At 33.9% G+C, this 24,083-nt stretch overlaps 3 protein-coding genes across 3 annotated transcripts; all 3 read right to left on the bottom strand.

Annotated features, from left to right (window-relative positions):
- Nucleotides 1-8,234: 8,234 nt before the first annotated feature.
- Nucleotides 8,235-12,288, bottom strand: LOC112734692 (transmembrane 9 superfamily member 3). Its single transcript, XM_025784124.3, has 7 exons — nt 11,909-12,288; nt 11,492-11,532; nt 10,549-11,134; nt 10,310-10,447; nt 10,045-10,201; nt 9,459-9,943; nt 8,235-8,743 (listed from the first exon to the last, which is right to left on the bottom strand). The coding sequence occupies exons 1-7, from the start codon at nt 12,064-12,066 to the stop codon at nt 8,524-8,526; spliced, it is 1,785 nt and encodes a 594-aa protein (XP_025639909.1). The 5' UTR covers nt 12,067-12,288; the 3' UTR covers nt 8,235-8,523.
- A 289-nt stretch (nt 12,289-12,577) lies between these two features.
- On the bottom strand, nt 12,578-20,122 carry LOC112734690 (sodium/hydrogen exchanger 8). The gene is made up of 23 exons (XM_025784122.3): nt 19,203-20,122; nt 18,771-18,821; nt 18,472-18,563; nt 18,234-18,311; nt 17,998-18,155; nt 17,743-17,844; nt 17,549-17,666; nt 17,326-17,378; nt 17,195-17,260; nt 16,965-17,009; nt 16,801-16,853; nt 16,476-16,660; nt 16,285-16,332; nt 16,098-16,205; nt 15,650-15,881; nt 15,228-15,530; nt 14,891-14,988; nt 14,610-14,741; nt 14,287-14,496; nt 13,982-14,188; nt 13,626-13,887; nt 13,226-13,533; nt 12,578-13,100 (listed from the first exon to the last, which is right to left on the bottom strand). Exons 1-23 carry the CDS (start codon nt 19,486-19,488, stop codon nt 12,780-12,782), a joined length of 3,516 nt encoding a protein of 1,171 aa, XP_025639907.1. The 5' UTR covers nt 19,489-20,122; the 3' UTR covers nt 12,578-12,779.
- A 78-nt stretch (nt 20,123-20,200) lies between these two features.
- On the bottom strand, nt 20,201-23,882 carry LOC112734691 (probable potassium transporter 17). The gene is made up of 7 exons (XM_025784123.3): nt 23,225-23,882; nt 22,904-23,143; nt 22,766-22,816; nt 22,232-22,492; nt 21,822-21,874; nt 21,346-21,715; nt 20,201-21,228 (listed from the first exon to the last, which is right to left on the bottom strand). The coding sequence occupies exons 1-7, from the start codon at nt 23,508-23,510 to the stop codon at nt 20,378-20,380; spliced, it is 2,112 nt and encodes a 703-aa protein (XP_025639908.1). The 5' UTR covers nt 23,511-23,882; the 3' UTR covers nt 20,201-20,377.
- Nucleotides 23,883-24,083: the final 201 nt, after the last annotated feature.

The following is a 24,083-nucleotide window of genomic DNA, read 5'->3' as shown; positions in this document are numbered from 1 at the left end:
AAAATCTCTCAAAAATCTCTCAAAATTGTTGCGAAAAGTGAAGAAAGTTTTGAAACTGAATTCAAAAAGAATTATGAGAAAATGAAATAAGAAGATGAAGAAAAAGAGGCAGCAGAAGATGAGAAGGAGGAAGAGAAAGAGTTTTAAATTATGCAGAAATTATTAGTACAAAAAAATCGAAAATTCTTAAACAATACACATAAATATCTTAGTTTTACATCGAAATTTGCTGCAAATACACAAAAATATTTTCTTTAATGCTGCATTTTTTTTCTTTTTCTTGTTTTCTTTATTTCTTTTTTTTTAGTTGAATGAATGTAAATTTATCATCTTCCAAGTAATTTTACATCATTATGTGTTTTTTCTTCTTCTTTGTTTGATTTTTTTTATATTTTTGTTAAGAGAATAAAACAAGAAAAAACTTGAGAAGGTAAAACAAGAAGGAAAAGATGAATAAGAAAAAAAAAGAAGAAAAAGATGGTGATGACGATGAAAAAATGAAGAAGCAGCAGTAGATGAGGAGGAGAAAGAGAAAGAGTTTTGAATTATGCAGAACTTATCAGTACAAAAACACCGAAAATTCTTAAACAATACACATTAATATCTTAGTTTTACACCGAAATTGGATATAAATACACAAAAATGTTTCCTTTAATGCTGCAATTTTTTTCTTCTTCTTCTTTTCCTTATTTTTTCTTTCTTTTTAGTTGAATGAATGTAAGTTCATCTTCTTTCAAGTAATTTTGCAGCATTATGTGTTTCTTCTTCTTCTTTGTTTGATTTTTTTATTTTTATTCTTTTTAAAAGAGTAAAACAAGAAGAAACTTGAAAATATAAAATAAGAAGAAAAATATGAATAAGAGAAAAAAGAAGAAGATGGTGATGATGATGAAAAACAAGAAGAAGCAGCAGAAGATGAGAAAGAAGAAGAGGAAGAGTTTTGAATTATGCAAAACTTATAAGTACACATACACTGAAAATTCTTAAACAATACACATAAATATCTTAGTTTTACACGGAAATGGGCTGCAAATACACAAAAATATTTTCTTTAATGCTGTATTTTTTCTTCTTCTTTTTCTTATTTCTTTCTTTATTTTAGTTGAATGAATGTAGGTTCATCATCTTCTAAGTAATTTTCTAGCATTGTGTTTCTTCTTCTTCTTTTGTTTTTATTTTTGTTAAGAGAATAAAATAAGAAGAAACTTGAGAAGGTAAAACAAGAAGAAAAAGATGAATAATAAAAGAAGAAGAAGATGATGATGAAAAAGAAGAAGAAGAAGCAACAAAAGATGAAGAGGAGAGAGAAGAAGAGTTTTGAATTATGCATAACTTATCAGTATATATACATTGAAAATTCTTAAACAATACACATAAATATCTTAGTATTACACCGAAATTTGCTGCAAATACACAAAAATATTTTCTTTAATATAGAACTCCTACATTACATTTAATTCAAACTATCAACGATGAACAACAATTTTCACAAACTAAAACAATATTATTCACCTACAGAATCATAAACTACTAACGAAAACATTAACTAGAATCGAACCACACCTCAGCCACTTGATTGGATTCAAAACAATAATTTACTTCGCTCTGGTTCAATTGACAATCTGAACTTGAATCATTCATTGTTTTCAACAACGAGATAACTATTTAAAACTGATTTTAGAGCTTGATTTAAAAAACGTAGAGAACGAAAGAAATCGCGAAAAACGACAAAGAACGAACGAAGAGATAGAAGAGAACGTAGATAGAAAATATTGAAAAAATTCGAAAACGAAAACGAAATCCTTTCGAAAAAGGCAGTTATATATTCGCGCATTGGTTGAAAAGTTGGTTAGATAGTAGGGCGTGAGGTGAATTAGGTTAAAGAGACTTGTATGGATTTGTTTCGAAAAATGACTTGTTTGTGGAAAACATTTCTTAATCTAAATTTAATTTATTTATTGGAGAACTTTTATGCATAGTAAGTTAAATTTATGAAGCACGAACACTTCGCTGAGTTGTCGTATCTACATATTAGACACATTTCAAACACAACACTTATCGACACTGGTTCAATACACGTGTCTGTTGTGTCCAACCGTATCTTAACAAAAAATAAAAAATTCTACTCCAAATACGCTTGGACATACCTAAATACTATCACGTATCAGCGTGTACAGTCTTATTCTTAACATGTATTCTTAAAATAAATTTTAAAATATTATATATTATTATTTATTAAAATAAAAAATATTGTAAATATTTTATGTAATTAAAATAAAATACTAAAAACAATTAAAAAATTAATTTATATTTTAATATTAATAAAATAATAAAATATCATATATATATATATATATACGTGTCTCCGTATCTTATAAAATTTTAAAATTCATTTATCGGCATATTCTGTGTCCGTGTCCGTATGGCATCATAGTAAGTTATACATTATAATTCACAATAAAATACATTTGAGTTTTTCTGATTTAATTCTATGATGATTGGATGGTACTGAACCAATCACTAGCTCACTATTATATACGCAAACCCTAATTCTTTTTTTAAAAAAAAAAATCGAAACTAAAAAAAAAACACTAAAACATAAAATGAAAAATCATCTAAATTCTAAGAAAAAAAAAACACCAAAACATAAGATAAAGAATCATCCAAATCCTAAGAAAAAAATATACAAAACATAGAAAAAAGAATCATCCAAAACTAATAAAAAGAATCATCTGAAATTTAGAAAAAAAAAACATAAAGAACTAGTTAAAAGAATCATTCAAAACCAAATAGGAGGAGGAGAAGAGCCGCAGGGTAGTCGGTGACGACGTATTAGACGGCGTTGTGTGAATGGTGGGAGATTCGCAGTGGCGCATTGTGTGGAGGAAGCCACGAAGGCCGCGCATGGCGCGTGGAGGAGTCGCGCATGGATCGGAGTAGTTGATTGCGCATCACGAATGGGGGCTTGGCGGTGGCTGTGTCGTGACGGAAGGAGAGCCGTGGGGTGACTGTCTGGCGTGACAGATGGAGGCTGCGATGGTGTTCGGTGGTGCAGATGCGTCAGGATTATGCAGCTATGTCCAACGAAAAAGGACGGCGGCGAGACGTGAGGAAGAGGCCGCGCAGTACGATGAAAGACGCGGCGGTGGTTGGTGGACGGCGGTGCCGAAAACTGCGTGAAGACGGCGGATTTATGGAAAGAGAGATTTGACTGTTTTTAAGTGAATGAAAAATGTATTAAATTTTTTATGGATTGTTTTTACTGTGTACTATAAATGTGATTAAAATAAATATAGATAGAACCTTTTTTGAATTTTAAATTTTAATTTTTAAATTTTTATTTATTTATAAAATTTAAATCATAATAAAATTGGTTGATGTTGACTTATAAGAAGGTGTTTTCCTATACTTTTCCTATCATATATACTTAAACGAATATGCAATTTAAATAAAGCTAAGCTTAAATGGTGTAGTTATACCAAATTTGTGGCATAAAGTATTAAACTATTAGGCTATTAAAAGAAAAAGACGAACTTGAGACAAGTTAAGATGAAAAGAAACTACTAATAAATAAAACCAAATTATGGCACACTAAGTGAATACAAATTTAAATATATATTCGTATCTAAGATACCCCTTTTTGTCCCATTTGAATAATATTACTGGAGAACCGTTACGATATTATAGTATAAAAGATGATCGGAAAATCGGCTAGCTGTCTCAAGTATATCTGTATATTCATGCGTGCTGCAAATAGGGACTAGAAAATTGTGCAAATAACTATGGTATAACATTCCATTATTTATCATACCTCATGTATATATTACCTTTCTTTTAATAGTGCACAGTAAAAAGTATAGAATAATAATAAAAGAAACAACGGTTGAAGACAGAGAATTGAAGGATTGTATTTTGACCGAGAGAGAGAAAGAAGTTTATGTTTAATCATTATGGGTAATGATTTCAAAGGTGCATTCCTAGTTCCTACCACCACAGTGGTGTGTTGAAGTGAATTCATCTGAAATTCATTGAGAAATTAAAAAAGATGGAGTGAGTGAGTTTGACTTGGTTGCTGTTGAAACACGCTTTGGCCGAAACTAGCCATAGCAATTGGGTCGGTGGGACCAACTTGTCGTCCATGGCACGCCGGGACCCGCTCACTAATAATAAGTAACATCACATTTTTCACAGAATCCAAGTTATAGCTAAGAATAAGGACTTTTCATTTTTCAAATGATCAAAAGATCATTCCCTTGGCGTGTAATGTATCTACGTCCTTCAATTATTCTTTATCAATTCAATTTGACTCCCTTTCCGTCTCTCATTATGCCATATAGATTGAGAAATACACTAATAAGCGCTTATTATTGAGAGACAATTCTGATTCTCATTCATTCAGAACAGAAAATAATGGAATAACAGAATTATCAACTAACTGTAACTCGAGCTACCCAGCTACTCTACATAGCAACTACTCTAACCTCTATCTAACTACGGTTCTAACAGCTTTAGTTAACTTCTAACCTGATTTAGGGTATGTTTGGGAAACCCGTTGGAAGGGAAGAAGCACGTTTAAATTTCTTGAAAGTTTCAACTTTTGGTTTGGTAAATTTTTTTCTCATGAACGCAGAAGTGATTCTGCTACCAAAACCAGCGTTTACAAGAAGCAACTATTTTTAGCTTCTGCGTTTTTTTAACGGGCTTTTAGCCATAGATACTAACTTTTTATTTACTTTTTATCAATTTTATCATTTGTATATGTTATTGTATTATTTATAAAATTCTTGTTATTTCTATTTATATGAGCTCTAATTTTCTATTATTTATTATTTTTATTTTTTTTAACTATTTGTTTGACATTATACACTTTTATAATAGTGATTTTTGTGTATTATGTTTGTTATTATCTTTTTATAATATGATTTATTAATTCTATTAAGTAAAGTAAATTAAATAAAAAAATTAACTGTAAATAATAATAATAGTAAAAAATTATAACATACTAAAAAAAGAGTACTAAAAATACTAAAAATATATTATATAAAAAGATCATTAAGAACTTTTAAATTTGTTTCGATCTATAAAGTAAATATTTAATTTTTTTTATTATTTTCAGTACTATCTTTTATAATTGTAATTCTCCTATACTATATTTTAGTGTAATTTTTTATAATATAGATTATGATTCCATTAAAAAAGATAAATTAAATAAAAAATTAATCATATATAATAATAAAATCATAAACGTTGGATTTCAAATTAATATTAAGAATAAGATTATTGAGAGTACTAGAATAAGAGTACGATGTAAAAAAATACTAAAATAACATTTAATACTTAAAAAATGTAACATATTTGATTAAATATTCTTTTATATATATATATATATATATATAATATATAATTTTTATTTTTATTTAAAAAAATATTTTGTCTATTTTTATATGTTATTTTTATTTTAGTAAGTAAATATTAATTTTATTATAAAATTAACTAATAAAATCTATTTAAATATCTAAATTAAAACAATAGGATAATATAAAAAAAAATCTAAGTTGATGTCCATTTTAATAATTTTTTATCTAAAAGTGATTTTGAATGGTATAAGCCAAACAACATTTATTTTACTATAATCCATTTTGATACAAAAATTACCAAACATAAATCACTTTAACACAAACCTACTTTTGACCAAAATCAAGTTTGCAAAATCAATTTTATGCAAACTCCCGTTTGCAAACTGTAATCCAAACACACACTTACATGTTACTAACTTTAACTACCGGTTACTATCGTTTCCCAACTTGCCATAATACTCAAGTTAAAATGTTGCGAAAAACTAAACCGGTCAATCAATTAGTAAAATGACTAATTGAATAATTTAATAGTCTAATCGAAATTGAATTAGAATATAAAATAAAATTATTAAAAATATAATATATAATTTTAAATATTTAAATTTAATAATTTTTAGATTAATAAAATTTAAATTTAACAATTTTACATAATAATTTATTTATAATTTATTATTAAAAATTTACAAACAAGTTCAAACATTAAAATTTATAATTAAAAAAAAATCAAAACACACATAAATAATAAATATATATTTTTTCATAGCAGAAAAAACATGTTTTAACTAAACAAAAAATACTACTAATCACAAGTTATAATAATAATCATCATTAAGTGTTCCACATTACATACAATCAATGCAACAAAAAAAAACATTACATACAACCCACAATAACATAAATTACATTTGAATCAAATTTTGGATATACTTTGACTATCAAAAAATTAGCAGGATGACGATTAGTAACGCCAGTTGGCATGCAATTGATTTTTTTCTTAATAATAATAATAATAAAATAATAATAATAATAATAATATAACCAACTCTCACAAATTTAAGGTTATTGACTTATTGGGTTAGTTGTTAAAAAAGAGAAAAACTCTGTTTTTTTTTTTTTTTGTCATTTTTAAAAGATTAACACTGAATCAGAAACTATCAAAAAATCAGATCGGTTCAGAGGATTTATCAACTAACCGTTCATTTAACCAATTTTTTACTGATATTTTATTAGATAATTTTTCATGTCAATGGAACCGATCAAAAAACCAATTCTTAATTAATTCAGTGGAACCAACCGGTCCAGTTCCATTCTCAGAATCATGCTATTGATAACTGTACTAACTGTAGAAGCACGGTGTATTGTGATATGTGTAAGATTAAATCGAAAAAATTGTAAAAGCTTTTTATTTCTCCTTTTCTTTTTATATAGGAACTTTGTTATGATAGTCCCTACGAGTGGTATTGCTAGGATGAAATCATTGTGGTTCAAGCATGTGAATTGTAAAAGCGATAGTGAAAGATATAATAAAATCATTTAAAGTTGGGTTAAATGATCACCTAGTGTCTCACCAAAAACTATAGCTTCCTATCAAAATAATACGGTTTGAGCTTGTAAGATGTGGACAGCAGAACACTATCTATGCAAACTAGTCCACATTTAACATTTTAAAATTTGTATATAACTAAAAAAGAATTTATGATCATTTATCTTTAAAAAATAAAGCCAATATATTGAAGTGAATAATAACTTTTCTTTTCCTGATTTTGAATTTGTTTAACTTAGAGACTCCTCTTAAATTTTGCTAATTTGAAAAGCATTTTATTCTTACCTGTAGTCTAAATGAGTTTAGATAAGTATTTCTAAAGTATAGGTATTTTTAAATGTTGATAATAGGTATAGGCACACTTAAATCCTAAACAGGATTACTCTGTCCTTCCCAATAGTAAAGTTATGAGACACTATACCCCATAATTGCAATAAGAGTTCACAATTTCAACCATCAAGTGGTGAGAATTTTCTTTCCCATTGTTGACTATCAAAAAGTGCTGACAATTATCTTAATCAATGGAAAAGAAATATTTCCTTGCCTAACAAAGATTACAAATCAATGACCCTCTTCATATATATATACTTGGTAAAAGAATTGATGAAGATTGAAGAAGAAGAATCATCAATTTACTTTAGTTACCTTTAGGCCCATACTTCTTTTCTAATTTTTATCATATCCTCCTTTTCTCCTTAACATGGTTCTGGTAATAAATACGGCTTTGGTTCAAGCAACGTGAGACTGGCTTAGTAAGAATTTGATTACACATTTCATTTGACTTCCGGCTTCAAATTGGGAGTTCGAATTTTTGGATGAAAAATTCTGAAATCTTTAATCTTTGTCAGTCAAAACTTAGTCTCTATTTTTTTGTGAGATTATTTGATACTCAACTAATACCTGGCTTATCAACTTAAATTTGGAAGTATTCTCACTGTCCCACAAAACTAATGGATCTCTTGAACTTGTTTTAGTAAAACTGGAAAATCTTTGTAATTTAAGTGTTATTTTATTTCAGACACAAGTCAATGATTGTGCTCCGTTATTTTCCCCTAGACAAAATGACTTAACTTTCTCGTGAAAATAAAATGTTAATACACTTGCGCCAAAATTAATTCATATATTTCCTGATGACAATTATGCAAACCATTTTTTCTGTTAAAATAATTAATAAGGCACCTAGAGCATTTGCTAGTTAGAATATATTTCCTATATGTTGTAAATCATAATTAAATAAGCCCTTCAATAAATATCTATCTGGATTAGCATAAAAAATCATTTCCAGTTTCAGAGCGCTAAGAAGAAATTAACTGATACAAGATACGTCAAATAAATTTCAGTGAACTACAGTTAATTAATCAAATATTAAAATCCCATGGTTACAAAAAGATTCCTATAGTGCCAAGCCTATGCAGTTAAAGAGCAAAAAGGAACATGACACCATTTCAGGGAAGGAGTCGATGCTTCTCTTGCTCTCAGGTACACTATATATAACCTACCTTATGAAAGAGAAGAAGAAGGAGAAGAGGAGGAAGAAGAAGAAAAATCATAGAACTTTTTTTCTCTCTTCAGCTAACAGCAATACTATAAAACTTGCCAAAAAGTTAAAGTTCAGCCACATAACTACTCACACTTGATGGACCTGTATATATGGCGGACAAAGAGCAGCGAGGCACGAAAACCTACGCTGCCAAGCATGAGGAAGAAGCCATAGCAGATGCAGGCCATGTAGCCGAAGAAGAACGAAGTTTGCATGAAACCAGACATATCTGATCGTGCATAGTAGTAGTACAAGCAGTAGCCGTAGATGAACAAACCAGTTGATCCACCACACAGAAAAGACCTAAAAAAACATATATCACCATTCCATCAGGACGAGAAAAGCTAAATAGGGGACTATAATGTTTAAAGTGCTGCTATCTTCAAATGATTTAGAACAGCAAAGATTTCGAAGAAACAGAATAATTGGCAAAAAACATACACATTTATGTGATTAGCTCCTCAGCTCACCCAATACTAAGGCCTTGACTGGTGGCACTATTGGGTCAATGGGCCTCAGATCAGATCCAATACAAGTGTTAGGCCAAGGCCGAATCAAATCCAAAATGCCAACTAAATAATCAACTAATTCCAAGTTTTGTATGCATTAGTCCAGAATGCCGAAATATCAATCCATCAATGAAAACCTCACAATGCCACCCACAAAAGAATACCAAGGTTAATTTTATATTTATCCTATGTTTTCTAAGTTTCTATTAGGAAAGTGGAACATTTCCCCGTGGGCGGGGGGCCCTGCTTGGGGAGGGGGAGGGGGAGGGGGGGGTGTGGGTTTGAAGATAGGAAAGCTCTTTCCTGTTCTCTATATTAGTACAAATTTTTATTTTCTACTCTCTTCCTAGTCATTGGCAGTTTCCTTTTAAACTAAGTATATAGAGGATATAAAAACTAACTGAACTTCTGATTTATGTAAGATAATATTTATATATAGTGAAAATCATAATATAAGGATATATGAACTGTAAAATTCTTAAATTACAACAGAAGGCAAAATTACATACCTCCACCACCATTCATGATCTTCAGCAGCAAGTTGAAAGTATGTCAAAGCCACAGTGATGAAAGCAGTGACAATCAAGAGAATAATGAAGACAATGAAAAGTATGCTGTAAATAGTATAGATCCTGTGGCCCCAAACACTAGCGAAAATGTAGTACAGCTCGATGTAGATGGCACTGAATGGTAGAAATCCAGCCATTGCCATCTGGGGGATGGTACTCCTGTACCAAGGCAGAGGAGGAATCTCTCGGGGATATTTTGTAGTGCGGACAGGTGCTTGGAACTCGGCTTTGCTATTTTTCCCTGCAATACCGCCCAAGACAAGTAATGGTGAAGTTACCAATGTCCATATTAGGACAATCACCAAAATTGTGCCAAATGGCAGAGCAGCAGTTGCGCTATAAACAATTGCAACTGTGTTAAGGAAACAGAACATCAGGAACAGAGGGCCACAAAAGAGGCATCCTGTCAGCAGTAAGTTTCTAACCTGTAAAACAAGAAAATAAATTTAGAAATAATTTCATTCACAGGTATTTTATCAATAAAATCCAACCATTGGCAACCATCAATGCATAAATCCATGTGTACCCAATTAGTCCCTTCAAGTTGAATATAGAAGGAAGTAGCAGTGTAGCCAGCAATGCCAGATGTGAGAGCATATATGACCACCAGTGCAGTAAATAAAGCTCCTCGGTTATAGGGATAAAATACACCAACCAGTGCAAGAGTGAAAATGAAAATGGTACTGCACAAACAAATGGAAATAGAAATGACATTTGATAAAGTTTACAACTTATATTGGGCAAACAAGCTTCAACATAGACAGGGTAAAAGGGCATTAGAAGATTCTTACAGAGCAAACAATTGAGTACCAGAACCTAAGGCAGCTGCAAACAATGATTTATTCTTTGGAAACCGGAAAACATCACCATGAATATATTTCCACCCTGTCTCCTCTTGATCATCAGCAGCTTCCTCATCTTGTGCATATCTGTGGGAAATTATAGCAGATAAGATACAAGAAAAAGAAAACTAATAGAGCAACGCTCTAAGTAATAAGATTATAATCCGGTGCTCAATAGCAAGTCATACTTCATAAAATCATTCTTTAAGACACGCATGAGAATGGTGGCCAGAAAACCAGTCAGAAGAAGAACTGTTACACAGGAGTTTATGATTGAGAACCAATGAATCTCTAAGTGATGTGGCAAAGAAGAAGACTGAGAATATTTTTCCATTCTCCTCTCAAAAGGAATATCTGTTGGCTTCCATTTTGCAGAATAAAGAAACTCAGTTTCAACTTCCTTGTCCTCAGTAAGGTCCACAACAGAATGAGGATCCATGCGGGCACTGATTTCAATCACACGATCTTTGTTGTATAGAACGTCGAACTGAATGTGCTTGTAAAGGAAATACTTATACTCGCTGGGGTCATTTTTCCCTTCTTTGTCAATTGTTCCAATAAATCCCCAGATTGGCAAGTCATCATAGTACATTTGGAAGTAATAATCCTTTTTAACTGCTTCTCGGAACCGAGCAACATCCTTCTTTGTGAGCTTCTTCTTGCAGACAGAGACCGAGTCCTTATCCTTATTGAAGTCAAGAACATAAGGAGCACTCACAAGGCGGTCTCCATTCAACACCTCACCAAGTGCTTCAGTCTTTTCTTTCTCATGACCTGGCATGCAAATTTACTCCTTTCAGGATACATACATTAAGAATCTAATACAAGCAGGAAAATGACTTAAGAAAGCAGCATATTGCCCTATTCCCTGTTCAGATAGATGAATGAATAAGCCTTCCATTTTTTTTTTAGAAAAAAGAGGAAACTAGACAGGGTCTAACTCATCTCTCACATGCTTACCTTGTTAAGTAATCACATTTGTCATTAATACTTACAGAGAGAGAGAGAGAGAGAGAGAGAGAGAGAGAGAGAGAGAATGATGCATAAGCTCTACTAAAACCAGTAAATACAGTAATAAAGGTTAAAGCGAGCAATAAATACCAAGAGCTGAAGAATAAATTCAGCACCTACCTGTTGAACAGAATGGCAGGTCAAAATACCGGTAAGTTTCACTGAAAACCAAACAGATAAATAAAATAAGAAATTTGAATGATAAACATAGACAGACCATAACAACCCATAAGAACTTCACCTCAATACCATAAAAAGCAACAAGAATTCTGAAACAATATCACATTTTGAACACAACCAAACACCGAAAATGGCTCAAATCGTTGAAAAATAGAAGAAGCCAAAACAAAACTAAGCATAGAATCAGACACCAACGCCAGTCTCACACACATACATGCACACTCAAGAAACGGAATCATTTCGCAGTTGACGCCTATGGGATCCTATAAATAAGGAATCTTCAATTTCAGAATCAGAGATTCGAAATGAGGAGATTGAATAGGAACGAAACGGATCGGCGGGGGGGAAGGGCCATACCTAGGGTTGTGAAAGGGACCGACTTTGTTGGCGTAGAGAGGAACAGGGTCACCTTCGTTGTAACGGTGGTTTGAAGCATCGGATCTGACATGAGTTGCGAGGAGAGAGGCTAGAATCGCGAGAGAAAAGAGCAGCGTCGAGAACTGGGCCCTTCCCATGGCGCACACACACCCTGCACTTTCTATCTTCTTGTTTCTCTGCTTTCTTCAAGCTTCAATCAGATAAGAAATAAATCAGAGAGAGAGAGAGAGAGAGAGAGATTTTGGTAAATGACCAAATTAATTAACAGAGAAAAAAAATTATAAATTTTTACTAATAAGACAAATTTATAATAGTGTTTTGTCCTTTTGCCTTTGTAAGTTTGTATTTTTCATTTTTTCATCTTCTTTGTTTCAATAATTTTTCTTCTATTTTCGAAGGTGACAAAAGGATGTGACGAGTCATGTGACTCAAAAGTCGTAAAATTAAAATTATTTTAATATTTATCCATGTAAAAAATCTAGTTCACCAATTATGTGATAATTAATTTATATTTGTGCATTTAGTGGTTAAAACATTTGAATGGAAATTAATAAAAGATTTTGCAAAAGGGAAAACAACTAAGAAGAGATTCATAATTAAAAGGAAAGGTCAAGTCAGAATTCAACCAAACTAAGATGAACAAGATAGTTTTCTTTTCTTATCAAAATTTTATTCATCTGCACAAGAAAACGGTGAAATCAACATTCTTTAGAATTGCAAAGTTTACATGATCAATCATAAGCTTTAATTTCACGCTTACAAATATATTATGTACAAAAATGTTTCTACGAAAGCATCATTTATTAAACAAAACAACTACATATCTCAGCTACTGTCCCATTCCTTCAAGTCAAGAATGGGGAAAAGATAGGGTGCTTGGAGAATCAATCCTGACAAGAAGATCTTCTTCAACAACTGAATCATCATCACTTGAGTAATCTCCATGATGCTGCACTCTACTTTCAGTGTTTTGTAGAGGTTGGTTTGGAGCATTTTGTTGTGCTAAGTCACTCACTTCACGGCCCTTGTTTGCAGTGACAGCACTTTCTGATTTTACTGACAAAAGTGGACGCCCCTGTTGTGGCACAATGCTTGGGTATGACAAACTAAGAGCCGGTTTAGTCTGATTGCTCGTCGAACTTCGGCTCCGGCCAGGGATCCGTAATTCCACCTTCCATCAAAATAAAATCAAGTTAGACACAACAACATCAGCATTCCATGTTAATTCTCATTGCTTGCTGATCAAGCAACTACTAAACAATAAATGGCATGTTGAATTGCATGAAACCAACATACCATGCTCCCGTAGATGCTCAACTGCATTGCTCTTGCAGACAAATTAGTTATTTGTCGGCCGTTCCCTTCGGAATTGTGCCGATGGGGCTTCTGCTTGTAGAAGTTTTCAGGCCAGCTCATAAGACCGCTGTGTTCTCTGCTACGTAAGGTTCTATGGGGATGTTCCATGGAATGTGATAATAACGAATTTGATCTTCTAGCAGGAGGAGAATCAGACTCAAATGCTGCAATGTCAAATATGATTACCCTTGCTCTAGCTTCAACTAGATAAGACGATCCTTGATGAGAAAAACTACTTTCCCTGATACCTGTATGTATAATTCAAGGTAAAAGATTTATCAAATTCATTTTCTACTTCATCCATAATCACAAAAGTTTTCAAGACAGTAAGATCAAATACCTGAACTTGACAAACTGTGGAAGCTTAGATTCCCTTGTGAAGAGAGCAGGACTGCTGGTGCTGTTACCAGTTCTTGACGAGCTTGAGTTTTGACATATCCTTCTAGCAAGAATGCGACCGAATGATTCGGTATTTCTATTGTCTCTCCTCTTATGTATATTGTCATTTGTGATCTTTCAGCAATAATGGCTCTTAGTTCTTGCATAGACATTTTCTCAAATATCTGGGGAAGCAATACTTTCGAAAGGAAAATAGCACTTTCCTGAAAACCATGATTAACTTAGTTTAGCATAGCACCAAAACATATAATAAGGGCGTTAATGATTTAATGTCATAGCAAACTAACTAACTCATACCTGCCACAGGAAGTCTTCCACGGAAGGGTCTGATCCAAGGCATGAAACTATCTTGTCGGCTTCGATGAAGACACAGAACACCACGGAATCTGTGAGGACATCACAGATATACTGCCTTCCTGTCAGCACTTCATAAAGACCCAATGTGATCCCGTGTGAGAAAGTTGGATTGAAAGAGTGCTTGTTTCTTATCACCTTGCTTTCCCACTGAGAGACCGAAATATTTTCCAAGCATTAATCTTTGGAATGTTTAATCAGATAACATAATGCGAACTTCATAAAAATAATGGCTTCTTAGTTATTACCTTTACCACTCCATTAGAAATTAACCAAATTCCATTTGATCTTGATCCTTCCTTGTATAGTGTCAAGCCACGCAATTTCATCATTTCCCTGGTACCACTTATAAGTGATTCACGAACCGGAGAAGGCAGAGCGCCCAACATAGGATGCATACTAGTTATTTTAGGAAGCTTCACCAAAGGAGGATTTCTGAGTAATTTCTTTAAATCAGTCTGAAAAATAAACAAATCCATTAATTGATGAACAACACAATTATAATTCCAGAGAAGAGCAAACCGTTAAGGTAACAGATGAAGAGAAAAGCATGAATATCACCAGAGGATACCTGGACAGCATCATGCAGATGCAACATCTCTTTCTCCTCCAAAATCCCAGCCTTCTCAAGGTCTTGAACATATTCAATTAAGTGATTTAGCACTACATATGTGGCTTGCCTTGTTTTCACAACTCCTAAGACCTGAATGACAGCCATCACATCAAATTGAGCCCAAAAAAAAAAAAGAGTTTATTTAACCCTCTTTAACAATAAAAAAAGATGGATTATGAAATTTAAATTGATTCGAAACCAAGATAATATTGGAGGATAATTTTTTTTAACTTGCATACCTGAGGATATGTTACACGAACATCCTCCAGGAACTTCCGTGCTTCTTCGCCTTCTGCAATGCTTTCATTGATAACAGCAGAAGCAACATCACTTTCACCTACACAAGAAGTTTTATGCAGAGAAAATCAGCAACTACACTATATATTGTATAGTTTGTAAACCAGGGTGCTTGTCACCAGGATTTACAGTGTTTATTAATACAAGATTTGTTTTCTATTTTTCACAGCAAGTCAAGGAGAAGAAACTGTATGGAATAGAGGCAACAAAAAGAGTAGAAGCTGCAAATAGTATTTCGTAAGATAAAAAGCCAAAACTTAGTGAGGTAAAAAAAACTACCTATGAAGTCATGTAATTGTTGTCGAGCAACTCTGTGTGCACGAAGAAACGCAGCACAAATATTACAAGCAGATTCCAACCTTTCCACAGTGAAGTATGTAACTAATTTTGGTGGAAGCATACTAGACTGAAGAAACTTGTAGTAATTTGGAAAGTGAACATTAGTTTTTAAGCCTTTCCAGTCACATAGAGGCTCATGTGAAGCCAAATCTATTGCCTCCTCCACAGATAACATTAGAATATTAGCTGTCGTTTGAGAAATTCGTCCTTCATCAAGCATCTCCCAGTAAGCAGCTTGGACACCTAATATGAGCAACAAGCTCTCAAATTAGTCATGATACTAATGTGGTTGAAGCAATCAAGTTCATAATATTAGAAAACTATCATACTCAGACTATAAGGATAATGTAAAAGTTGCTAACCATTGAGAAGGCGTACTCGTATGTCTTTCAAATTCATAGCATCCAGATTAGTATCACTTTCAGATGGGCCGTGAGGATGAACACGTTCACCTTCAATGTTATTTAGGCAGGAGATATATCTCTTCACTGTGGCCCAATCAGCAGGCCCTAGTTCCTCATCATCTCCAAGTTCACCAAAAGCTTCTAGTGCTTTGTTCAACATTTCATACTTTGTGAAATCAAGGATACGTTTCTGTTAATTATACGATCAAATTATTAGGGCAAAGGCCAAATATAACTTGAAAGACAAGACTTCTGAAGGTATATCCTTATATCAGAGTGGAGATATTGTTTCACAAGTAAGATAGAAATTGAAGCATTAAGGCACCATTTAATGCATGAGATAACAGAATGTTTTATCCCTTAGAGCTAGAAGATAAGCTGAACTTAGAAGATCTGGAATGCTGACCTTTGCAGCTGTTAACTTGTCCATGTCAAGGTAGTGTAAAACGAACTGTGTTGTCGAACCATTCACTATAAGTGTTAAAAACACAATACCACCAGTGAAGAAAACAAACTGCACAAGCAAAAGGTATTTGAGTGATGAATCTAATGTCCTTGTAAAGTCATAATTAAATCCTAAACCCAGAACATACCAGTGTTCCTGTCTCTGGAGTCAATTCAAGTGATCGACCACTCGAACGCTGAACAAACCCAAAATTTAATAATTAAAAGATTAAACTAATAATAAGATAGTATGTGCATAAAGAAATTCAGAAAATTAGCAATAAAGGAGATGAAGTGTTTGGCTAAAAAATGCAGCTTTCATTAGTCATTGAATACTTGCCTTGACTGATAATGAAAGTGACAAGGCAACTGCCCCTCGCAATCCTGACCAGATTAGAATACTAGCTTCTTTCCAATCCAAGCCATATCCAAAATACCTTAGCAAGGGAAATAATGCACCAACTACGATGCATCTCGACACTTGAACATAAACATAGAGAAGCAAGAGGTGGGTCCATGATGTTCCTTCAACAGAACCAAGAATTTGCAGTGAGTCTTTTAGACTCAACAAACATACATTTTTATCAAGAGCAACTAAATGGAAAAGTGAGAGTATAATCAATGGCCTACTGAGCAAAGAAGATAATTTAAGAGGTAAATACTACCATGATGGAAGACATTGTCATCACCAAGTACTCCTTCAGCTATAACAACTCCACTGCAAAAAGAAGATAACATAAAAAATAACAATAAAAAAGGGCATGAAAAGCTTGATTCACAAGTTATATCAATTGATTGTTATGATTTGAGAATCCATTTATGATCTTACCTCAAGATGAAAATTAATGTATTAGCAATATATGCAACCATTTCCCTGGAGAAAATAAAGTCAGTCAGTAAAATAAGTATTTACTGTTCTACATAGATTTAGATAATTAGATTCCTTTTATCTATTTCCTATTATCATCACTAGAATGAATGTTGTTGAAAATAAGGAAAATCAGAATGATGTCCTATAAGTATATAATTTATATAAACAAGTAGAAGCAAGAAGTATACCAAAAGATATGTAAACTTTGTTGACTTTCACCCTTAAAAGCTGTCCTTGCAAATGCAGAATAGAACCTGTAGAAAAATTTCAAAAACTAGATTTCCAAATATTAAGAGATTAATGCTAAAGATTGACTTACATTCCCAACGACATGACAGTCAAAACACCAGATAGATCAGCACCCTCTTGAGCCTATAGAAGCATTAAGGACAAAAACCAAAGATGATTGTAAGATTTCAAGTTTTTAACAGATATAACCTCTCATCTTACTTAAAGATGCATCATGCATGCAATAAATTAATAACTATTCATAGTACAAATACAATCTTTCAACTACTAATCCAAGTTCAAAAGCAACTTACAGTGAAGTAAGCAATGTAGCTAACGGCAAGTGTAAGGGAAATCTCTATCACTGTATCATTAAAAATAAACCCAAGCCATAAAACAGATGCTATCCCAAAAGCAACACCAATTCCTACACTGGAGCAAGAGCAGAGAGGGTCACAGAAGCAAAAATAATTTTTGCCGGTAAAACAACAAAGAAGGTGAAACCTACGCTCCAAATGAGACTTGCACTAGAAATTTGATAACATCAACCCAATTGTAGGTGCTACCAAGAACCATCCGATAGAATAAAGTATAAACCACAATAGCCGTCCTAGAAAAGAATGAAGATAGAGCTTAATCAAAGGAAAACTGAAAAGACTTCTCTAAAAGAATATCATTTATCACTTCATTCTATGTGTTAAAGGCTTGAAGCCAGTTCCTATATCCCAATTAAATGAAGAGAAAAGGAACTAAATCAGAATACCCATCATTCATCAAGGATTCGCCTTCAATTATTGTGCTTAGTTTTTTACTGGCACCGAGCTCCTTCAACAAAGCTACAACTGCAACAGGATCAGTTGCGCTCAGAAGTCCCCCAAGCAATAGTGATGTTTTCCAACTCCAATTATAAGGAAAAGTTAGCTGCATTATGCCAAGGGGGTTACAAAATCATATCAGTATCACATCACCGATGAAATATGAACACATTGGTTCACATACCTTCAAAACAGCTCCAAGACAAAAGGTTGAAATCACAACTCCAGGACCAGCTAGTAAGATCATTTGAGCAATACACCTCTACAACACCAACCAAAACGGAAACTGAGGTTCAGTCAATATTCTGAAAGCAAAACAATATTACAAGCATGCATACATATATGAGCTAGGAAGTGGCATAACAGTATCACTTTATAACTAAAGTCAGTTTGTAGTAATACAAAAATTCGGGGAAAAGAACCTTGATTTGGTGAACTTCCATTGAGAATGAGCTCTCAAAAAGGAGAGCAGGAAGAAAAACGGCCAACAGAAGTTCTGGATCAATCTCTGCCCCTGCATATAAAAAAGTAGAATTCCTAGTTCCTTCAATGAATTTTAAAGAACGAGCAGTGATGATCAAAGCTCTTTAAGTTGGAAGATTTTCAAAATTTCATGTCAATACGCATGTTTCAAAGCAGTAAAATGAAAAGCACTTGCTTTTCTTTTAATGGGAAGTGCTTAAATTCCAAAATAAATTGAATAAAAAGAGAACAAACTTACAAATACGAATTCCATCTCCAATCTTTCCCAGCCGATGATGAGTACCATACTCTATTCAGGAGTTAACAATTAATCAGTCATGCACTTTTTTTCAAAAAAAAAATGAAAGGCAATCGGGTGCTTATTATATAAACAGTGTATAGATTATTAACACCCCCCCCCCCCAAAAAAAAAAAAAAATTCCTTAGTTCGTCTTGATCGTTTTCATACTGATCCAAATGACATTGCAAAGTAGGCAAATATGTTGTCTCCTCTGTATTTTTCTTTACCCCTTTGTACACAGACAAGGCAGCCTATCCTTATCCAGCAAAGTCAACTTTCCCCATATGGGTTCAAATTCCCTTTTGAAACCAAAAACCTGATGCTTGAAATTGAATAGATAAATACTGAAAGAGAAAAGGTCAACTATAATAAGACAAGAGGGGAAGGTACCTATGGAACCAAGGGCAATGCCAATGATGAGCAAGGCAACAGTGTAAGGGACTCTGGTGCCGCGGAGGAGGTGCCTGCATGCAATCCCAAGTACCATACTGATACCAAAGAAGACGACCGCATCAGATGGATTCCCAGTCTCTGCAAAATTACCAGAAGAAGAAGAAGAAGGAGACGGAGAAGAAACATCAGCAGCAACAGCAGCAGCAGCAACATCAGCAAGGGAAAAAGGTTGTGGTTCTTCCAAGAGCTTGTAAGCAATCACCGATGCTGTGACTGCCGCCATTCAAAGCAAACTGAGATGTCAGCTTCAGCAGGCAGAAAGAGAGAGAAGAGAAGGGGGGTGCCAACTTGTTCAATAATGATGTTTGTATGTGGGATATAGATCCGATTTGCACGTTTCAATGGTTTGAGCCTTTGAGGGACACTCATGAACCAATTACAAGTACAACTACGACACGACAGAAATATGACAATGAATAAATAATAAATAGTGAGTGAGTGAGTGAATGAGAAGATCGTTGACTGAATTAATATTATAACAACAATCCCAGACCAACGAAGCTTTTTTAAGGTCAATATACATGTTATATGAACATGAGCGTGTGATTCCCTTTCCTGTACAGTGGACACAACTCCATGTGTTTCTGTTTTATTCTAAGAACATATTCATTTATTCTTGCGCTTGATTCCATTTCCCCATGTTCTTCGACTCCCTCCCTATTACTGCTTCGACTTTTTTGTTAGACGGTCCATTTCGTGATTTAGCTTTAGTATAACACTCTCTTATCTTCTTGTATAAAGCAACTCAAAACACACCATCCTTTTTATCACTAGATAAAAAAGTCGTTCACAAAAAGAGTAGTTAAGAAAGTATGCAGCAGTAGTAGTAGGAGTAGCATGTGGTTATCTCATCATAAGTTGACTTGATTCGAGTAAAATTAGTTCAGGTTCAGTTACTTTTGTATAGATTAGTTGAGCTTCAATAGACTTTTAGGTACCAAGGAAGCAAAAATCAACATACTAAGTTAATGGTTTTGAAAAGAAGAAATACAAGTACATGGGTAATTTTGAGTGACGTACATATTAATCCAATTCAGGTATCTTTTGCCCTGTTTATGTTATGTATGAGCAAGTGAAGCTACTGAATAACTGCTTCAATATATTTTAACCCTTCAAGCCTCGTATAGCATTCCAACTTCAATCCTTTGCTGTAATGGAACCCGAAGCGCAGGCAAACCGGATCTACAGTTGCTGTGCATGAATTCATAGAAACCAAGCATGATTTTATCAAACCAGCCACAGTTCAGGCCAATGTAGAATCTAGTCTTTCCGCGAACATGAACAACCCCGGCACATCTTGCTTCTTCTAAACTGGAAACTTCTTGCTCAATCTCTTGAGAATCAGGTTCAGCATTACCAGAGCAGTTCTTTATATGTAGTATCAAACTACCAATAACTTGACTTACAAAGTCATCTTCAAAATGTAGAGCATCTGCATAGCCATATTGGATTACACAACCATACACCCCTTCAAGATTTGATTTCTTGATTACAATCCTCTCATGTGGATCAACCTTGGGGACTAATAAATATCTGAGAGTTGTGAATATGGTGACCTTATGAAGGGATTTCATGTTCTTAATGTAATGGCCAAGAATAGGAGTCAACCCATCTTGAATGTTAGAATAAAAGAAGCATATTCCAGGAACCCTTTGAACACTAGGGTCAGCTAAAAGTTCTTCAAGTCTATGAAAGCTTATCTTCTGGGTTATCTCATACTCGATTTTTCTTTGTCTACCATAAAACCAACCGAACATGATGAATGCAAGGACAAATGATATGGCAAAAGGAATCCATCCACCTTCAGAAAATTTAGTGAAAACGGCACTGACGTAAACCCCTTCCATGATGAAAAACACAACAAAGTAAAGGGTAACCAGCACAACTGGGGTTCTCCATATCATGATCATGACTAATGTAAGTAATATAGTGGTGATAAGCATTACTAGGCTCACAACGACACCTGCAATAGATGTCATATACCAACATCAGAGGACAGACAGCAAGTAGTTTCAGTTACAGATTAGAAGACAGCTTTCAAGTTGTGACATAGTGAAAGCTGAAATAGAAACTGACATACCAAAAGCATTTCCAATATCTTTTCCATCTCCAAAAATGAGTATTACAGCAACACAAAGGACCATCAGGATGTAGTTCACTTCAGGAGAGTATACCTCTCCTTCTTTACTGTGAGATGTGTGTACAACCTTTACTCGAGGAAAATAATCCAGTACCACAGATTGCTTGATGATGGAAAATGTAGCTGAGATTAATGACTGGCTAGCAACAACTGCAGCTGATGTAGAAATAATAAAAATAGGCCAGTACACTGAAGTTGGTATAAATTTGTAGAATCCATCATCATGGTCATTGGGATTCTTGATCAAGTATGCTGTCTGTCCCGCATAAGTGAGAACTAAAGATGGGTAGATTGTGAATAGAAAAGCTATCTGTTACCAAATACAAAAGAAGAAAAGGTGGGAATTCTGTTAATTGGCTGAAAAGGAATCATAGCTTTGTAAGGCATACCAAAAAATAAAATGAAACAAAGTTAACCTGAATAGACCTCTGATTGAAATGACCAAGATCAGCAAACATTGCCTCAGAACCTGTCAAAGTGAAAAATTAAGAATGAACAAAGGGAAAGATAATACGAAAATACACATTGCACATCCACATACAGAAGAAAGGGAAATCTTTCATTTCCCCTTAGAAGTAATCAAGTTTTATATTTAAGAAAGTGATCACTTTATTCATCTCAAACATTAAGTTGCAAGTCTCTCTTTGCACAATTCTCATATAGCAAATTTAGTCAATAGCCAAATCAGAGCATGCCAAGTTGATAATATAATAACATGAATTGACAGAAAAACAAAGAAGTCCTTGAATTGAAAGATAATATTCCTACTTCTGTATCAATGGACAATGACGATGAATATTATCAAGATGATAAGAGACACACATACCTGTAATGCAGAGGACAGTACCACCAAGTAAAAGCCAGCCAGCTTTTCCATTTCTCCAAAAGAAATGGAAAATATAGTGAGGAGATATAGCCTTGAAAATACTAGGATAATGGTGTATGATGCTGTAAATTCCTACAAGTGGGGTACAAAAGGTCCATGCACCCATTATTGGGGAAAAGAGGAAACTCACGCGTGATGTGCCAAATTTTTGCAATAAAAACAAAACAACCAAGACAATTGCAGAGAGTGCTTCCACAAGTGCTGCAGCAGCATGAGCCAAAACAGAAATCATGGTTATATAAACCAGGAGAGTAAATTGTCTGACAATGTCATAAAGCTTTAATCTACTCTGCCAAGCAAAAATCACTTCCTATGTTGCACCATTAAGATGTTATAGCTTTGTATTTCACATAAAAAACTAAAATTTCGACAAAAGAAGCAAACCTTCCAAAGTTTTATTGTACTTTCTAAACTATGGAATCTGCAACTTAAGCTCACAAAGTCACAATAGTACTGTATAAATTTAAAACTTACATTTGCTTACTGAGGGAAAAGGTGCTCTTAGTCCATCCATTGCTGATAACACTGAGAATGAATTTACATAGCTGAGTTAATGAAAACATTTTCAATAAGAAAAGCCATCAAATTATTAGAAAAGATTATTGACCAAACCTGAAATTGCAGGCGTAAGTATGCCATCACCGATAATCATGCAAGTTCCTAGCATAGCAAGAAAGAGCAAAAGTCGTCGAGCAACTATGCTTCTCTCAAACAATTTGGCAAGCCAAGTTTGTGCTTCAACACCCCTTTCTATGCGTGAATAAGTACTTGAATTAGAATATACCTGATTAGATGGAAGGATTCCAATATTCAATCGTCTGCAAAGTAAAGAATACAAGGCAAAAGTTCCACCTGTACCGAATTCAGATAGGTTAAGATTGAAAAATTGAATGATGCGATGAAAAAGGAGTTGTAGTAACTAGTAAGTAATACCTTCACCGTGATCATCAGCATGGATGGCTATGGTGGCGTACTTGACAAGCGCAATGAGAGTGAGAGTCCAGAACATGATGCTGTATATGCCGAGATAGTCATCTTCGGTTGGAGAGTTCAACGGCATTGAAGGATAAACATAAAGCGGTGACGTCACGAGGCCTCCAAAGACGACTCCCAGGGTCCTGTAAGCCAGCAAGAGTGTCTCCCTTATCTCCTTCTCCTTCCCCTGAGAAGGAGGAGGAGTGGCGGCGAAGTGGAGGTTGAGTACGACGCCGTTTGACATGATCGCTTGGAATTACAAGTCAGCAGAGTGGCAGAGACGTATTGGCGCTCCTCCCTCGTTTTTCTAGTTTTGTCTTGTTTGCCACGTCCCCAAAGATTTCTGGACTCTCAAAAAGACTTGTTGGTTGAAAATCGTTATGATTAAATTAATTATTAATTAATATAATAAAAAGTACTCCATGGCTCCCAAACCAAAGTGATTTCAAGGTATGGAGCTCTATAATGGTCCTTTTCCCAACAACTACTGCCAAGATCTAATGAAGCATGAAGGAGATGAGATATTCTTGCCTTTTAAAACTCAACAAATTTTAGATTTGCCCAGCCCACTTAAGTTTAACAATGTAGCTCACTCATTTTACTAGAAGCATTCTCGATCTCGAAGTTACAACTTACAATGTAAGAGGAAAAGATGAATTAGTTGCAGTCCCATTTTAATTTGTCCGCCATGTTGAGAGAAAATAAGGGATTTTTTTATTTAAATAAAATAAATATTTTATTTACGAAAATACATAAATGGTGAGGTATTTACAAAATTGTATTACGAGACATATCTCGGATGCTGAGGGTATAACCC

The sequence above is a fragment of the Arachis hypogaea genome, chromosome 3, assembly GCF_003086295.3.
Source record: "Arachis hypogaea cultivar Tifrunner chromosome 3, arahy.Tifrunner.gnm2.J5K5, whole genome shotgun sequence".
Classification (NCBI taxonomy): Eukaryota; Viridiplantae; Streptophyta; class Magnoliopsida; order Fabales; family Fabaceae; genus Arachis; species Arachis hypogaea.
Note: the sequence above shows the minus strand (reverse complement) of the source record. Positions and strands in the feature narration are given on the sequence as shown.

Bases quoted from the DNA above. Each gene is read 5' to 3' on its own strand.
- LOC112734692 (XM_025784124.3), bottom strand. From the start codon at position 12,066: ATGGGAAGGGCCCAGTTCTCGACGCTGCTCTTTTCTCTCGCGATTCTA. The intron at 10,448-10,548 runs GTATGACTTGCT...AATTTCCCACAG, and splicing joins TTAAAGAATGATTTTATGAA to ATATGCACAAGATGAGGAAG. The intron at 8,744-9,458 runs GTATGTAATTTT...ATGTTTTTTTAG, and splicing joins GATCATGAATGGTGGTGGAG to GTCTTTTCTGTGTGGTGGAT.
- LOC112734691 (XM_025784123.3), bottom strand. From the start codon at position 23,510: ATGTCAAACGGCGTCGTACTCAACCTCCACTTCGCCGCCACTCCTCCT. The intron at 22,493-22,765 runs GTAAGTTTTAAA...ATGCTGCTGCAG, and splicing joins TTTTCCCTCAGTAAGCAAAT to CACTTGTGGAAGCACTCTCT. The intron at 21,716-21,821 runs GTTAACTTTGTT...ATTTGGTAACAG, and splicing joins TCAATCAGAGGTCTATTCAG to ATAGCTTTTCTATTCACAAT.
- LOC112734690 (XM_025784122.3), bottom strand. From the start codon at position 19,488: ATGGCGGCAGTCACAGCATCGGTGATTGCTTACAAGCTCTTGGAAGAA. The intron at 17,845-17,997 runs GTATTCTGATTT...ATTCTTTTCTAG, and splicing joins GAATCCTTGATGAATGATGG to GACGGCTATTGTGGTTTATA. The intron at 17,261-17,325 runs GTAAGTCAATCT...ATTTTTCTACAG, and splicing joins ACTGTCATGTCGTTGGGAAT to GTTCTATTCTGCATTTGCAA.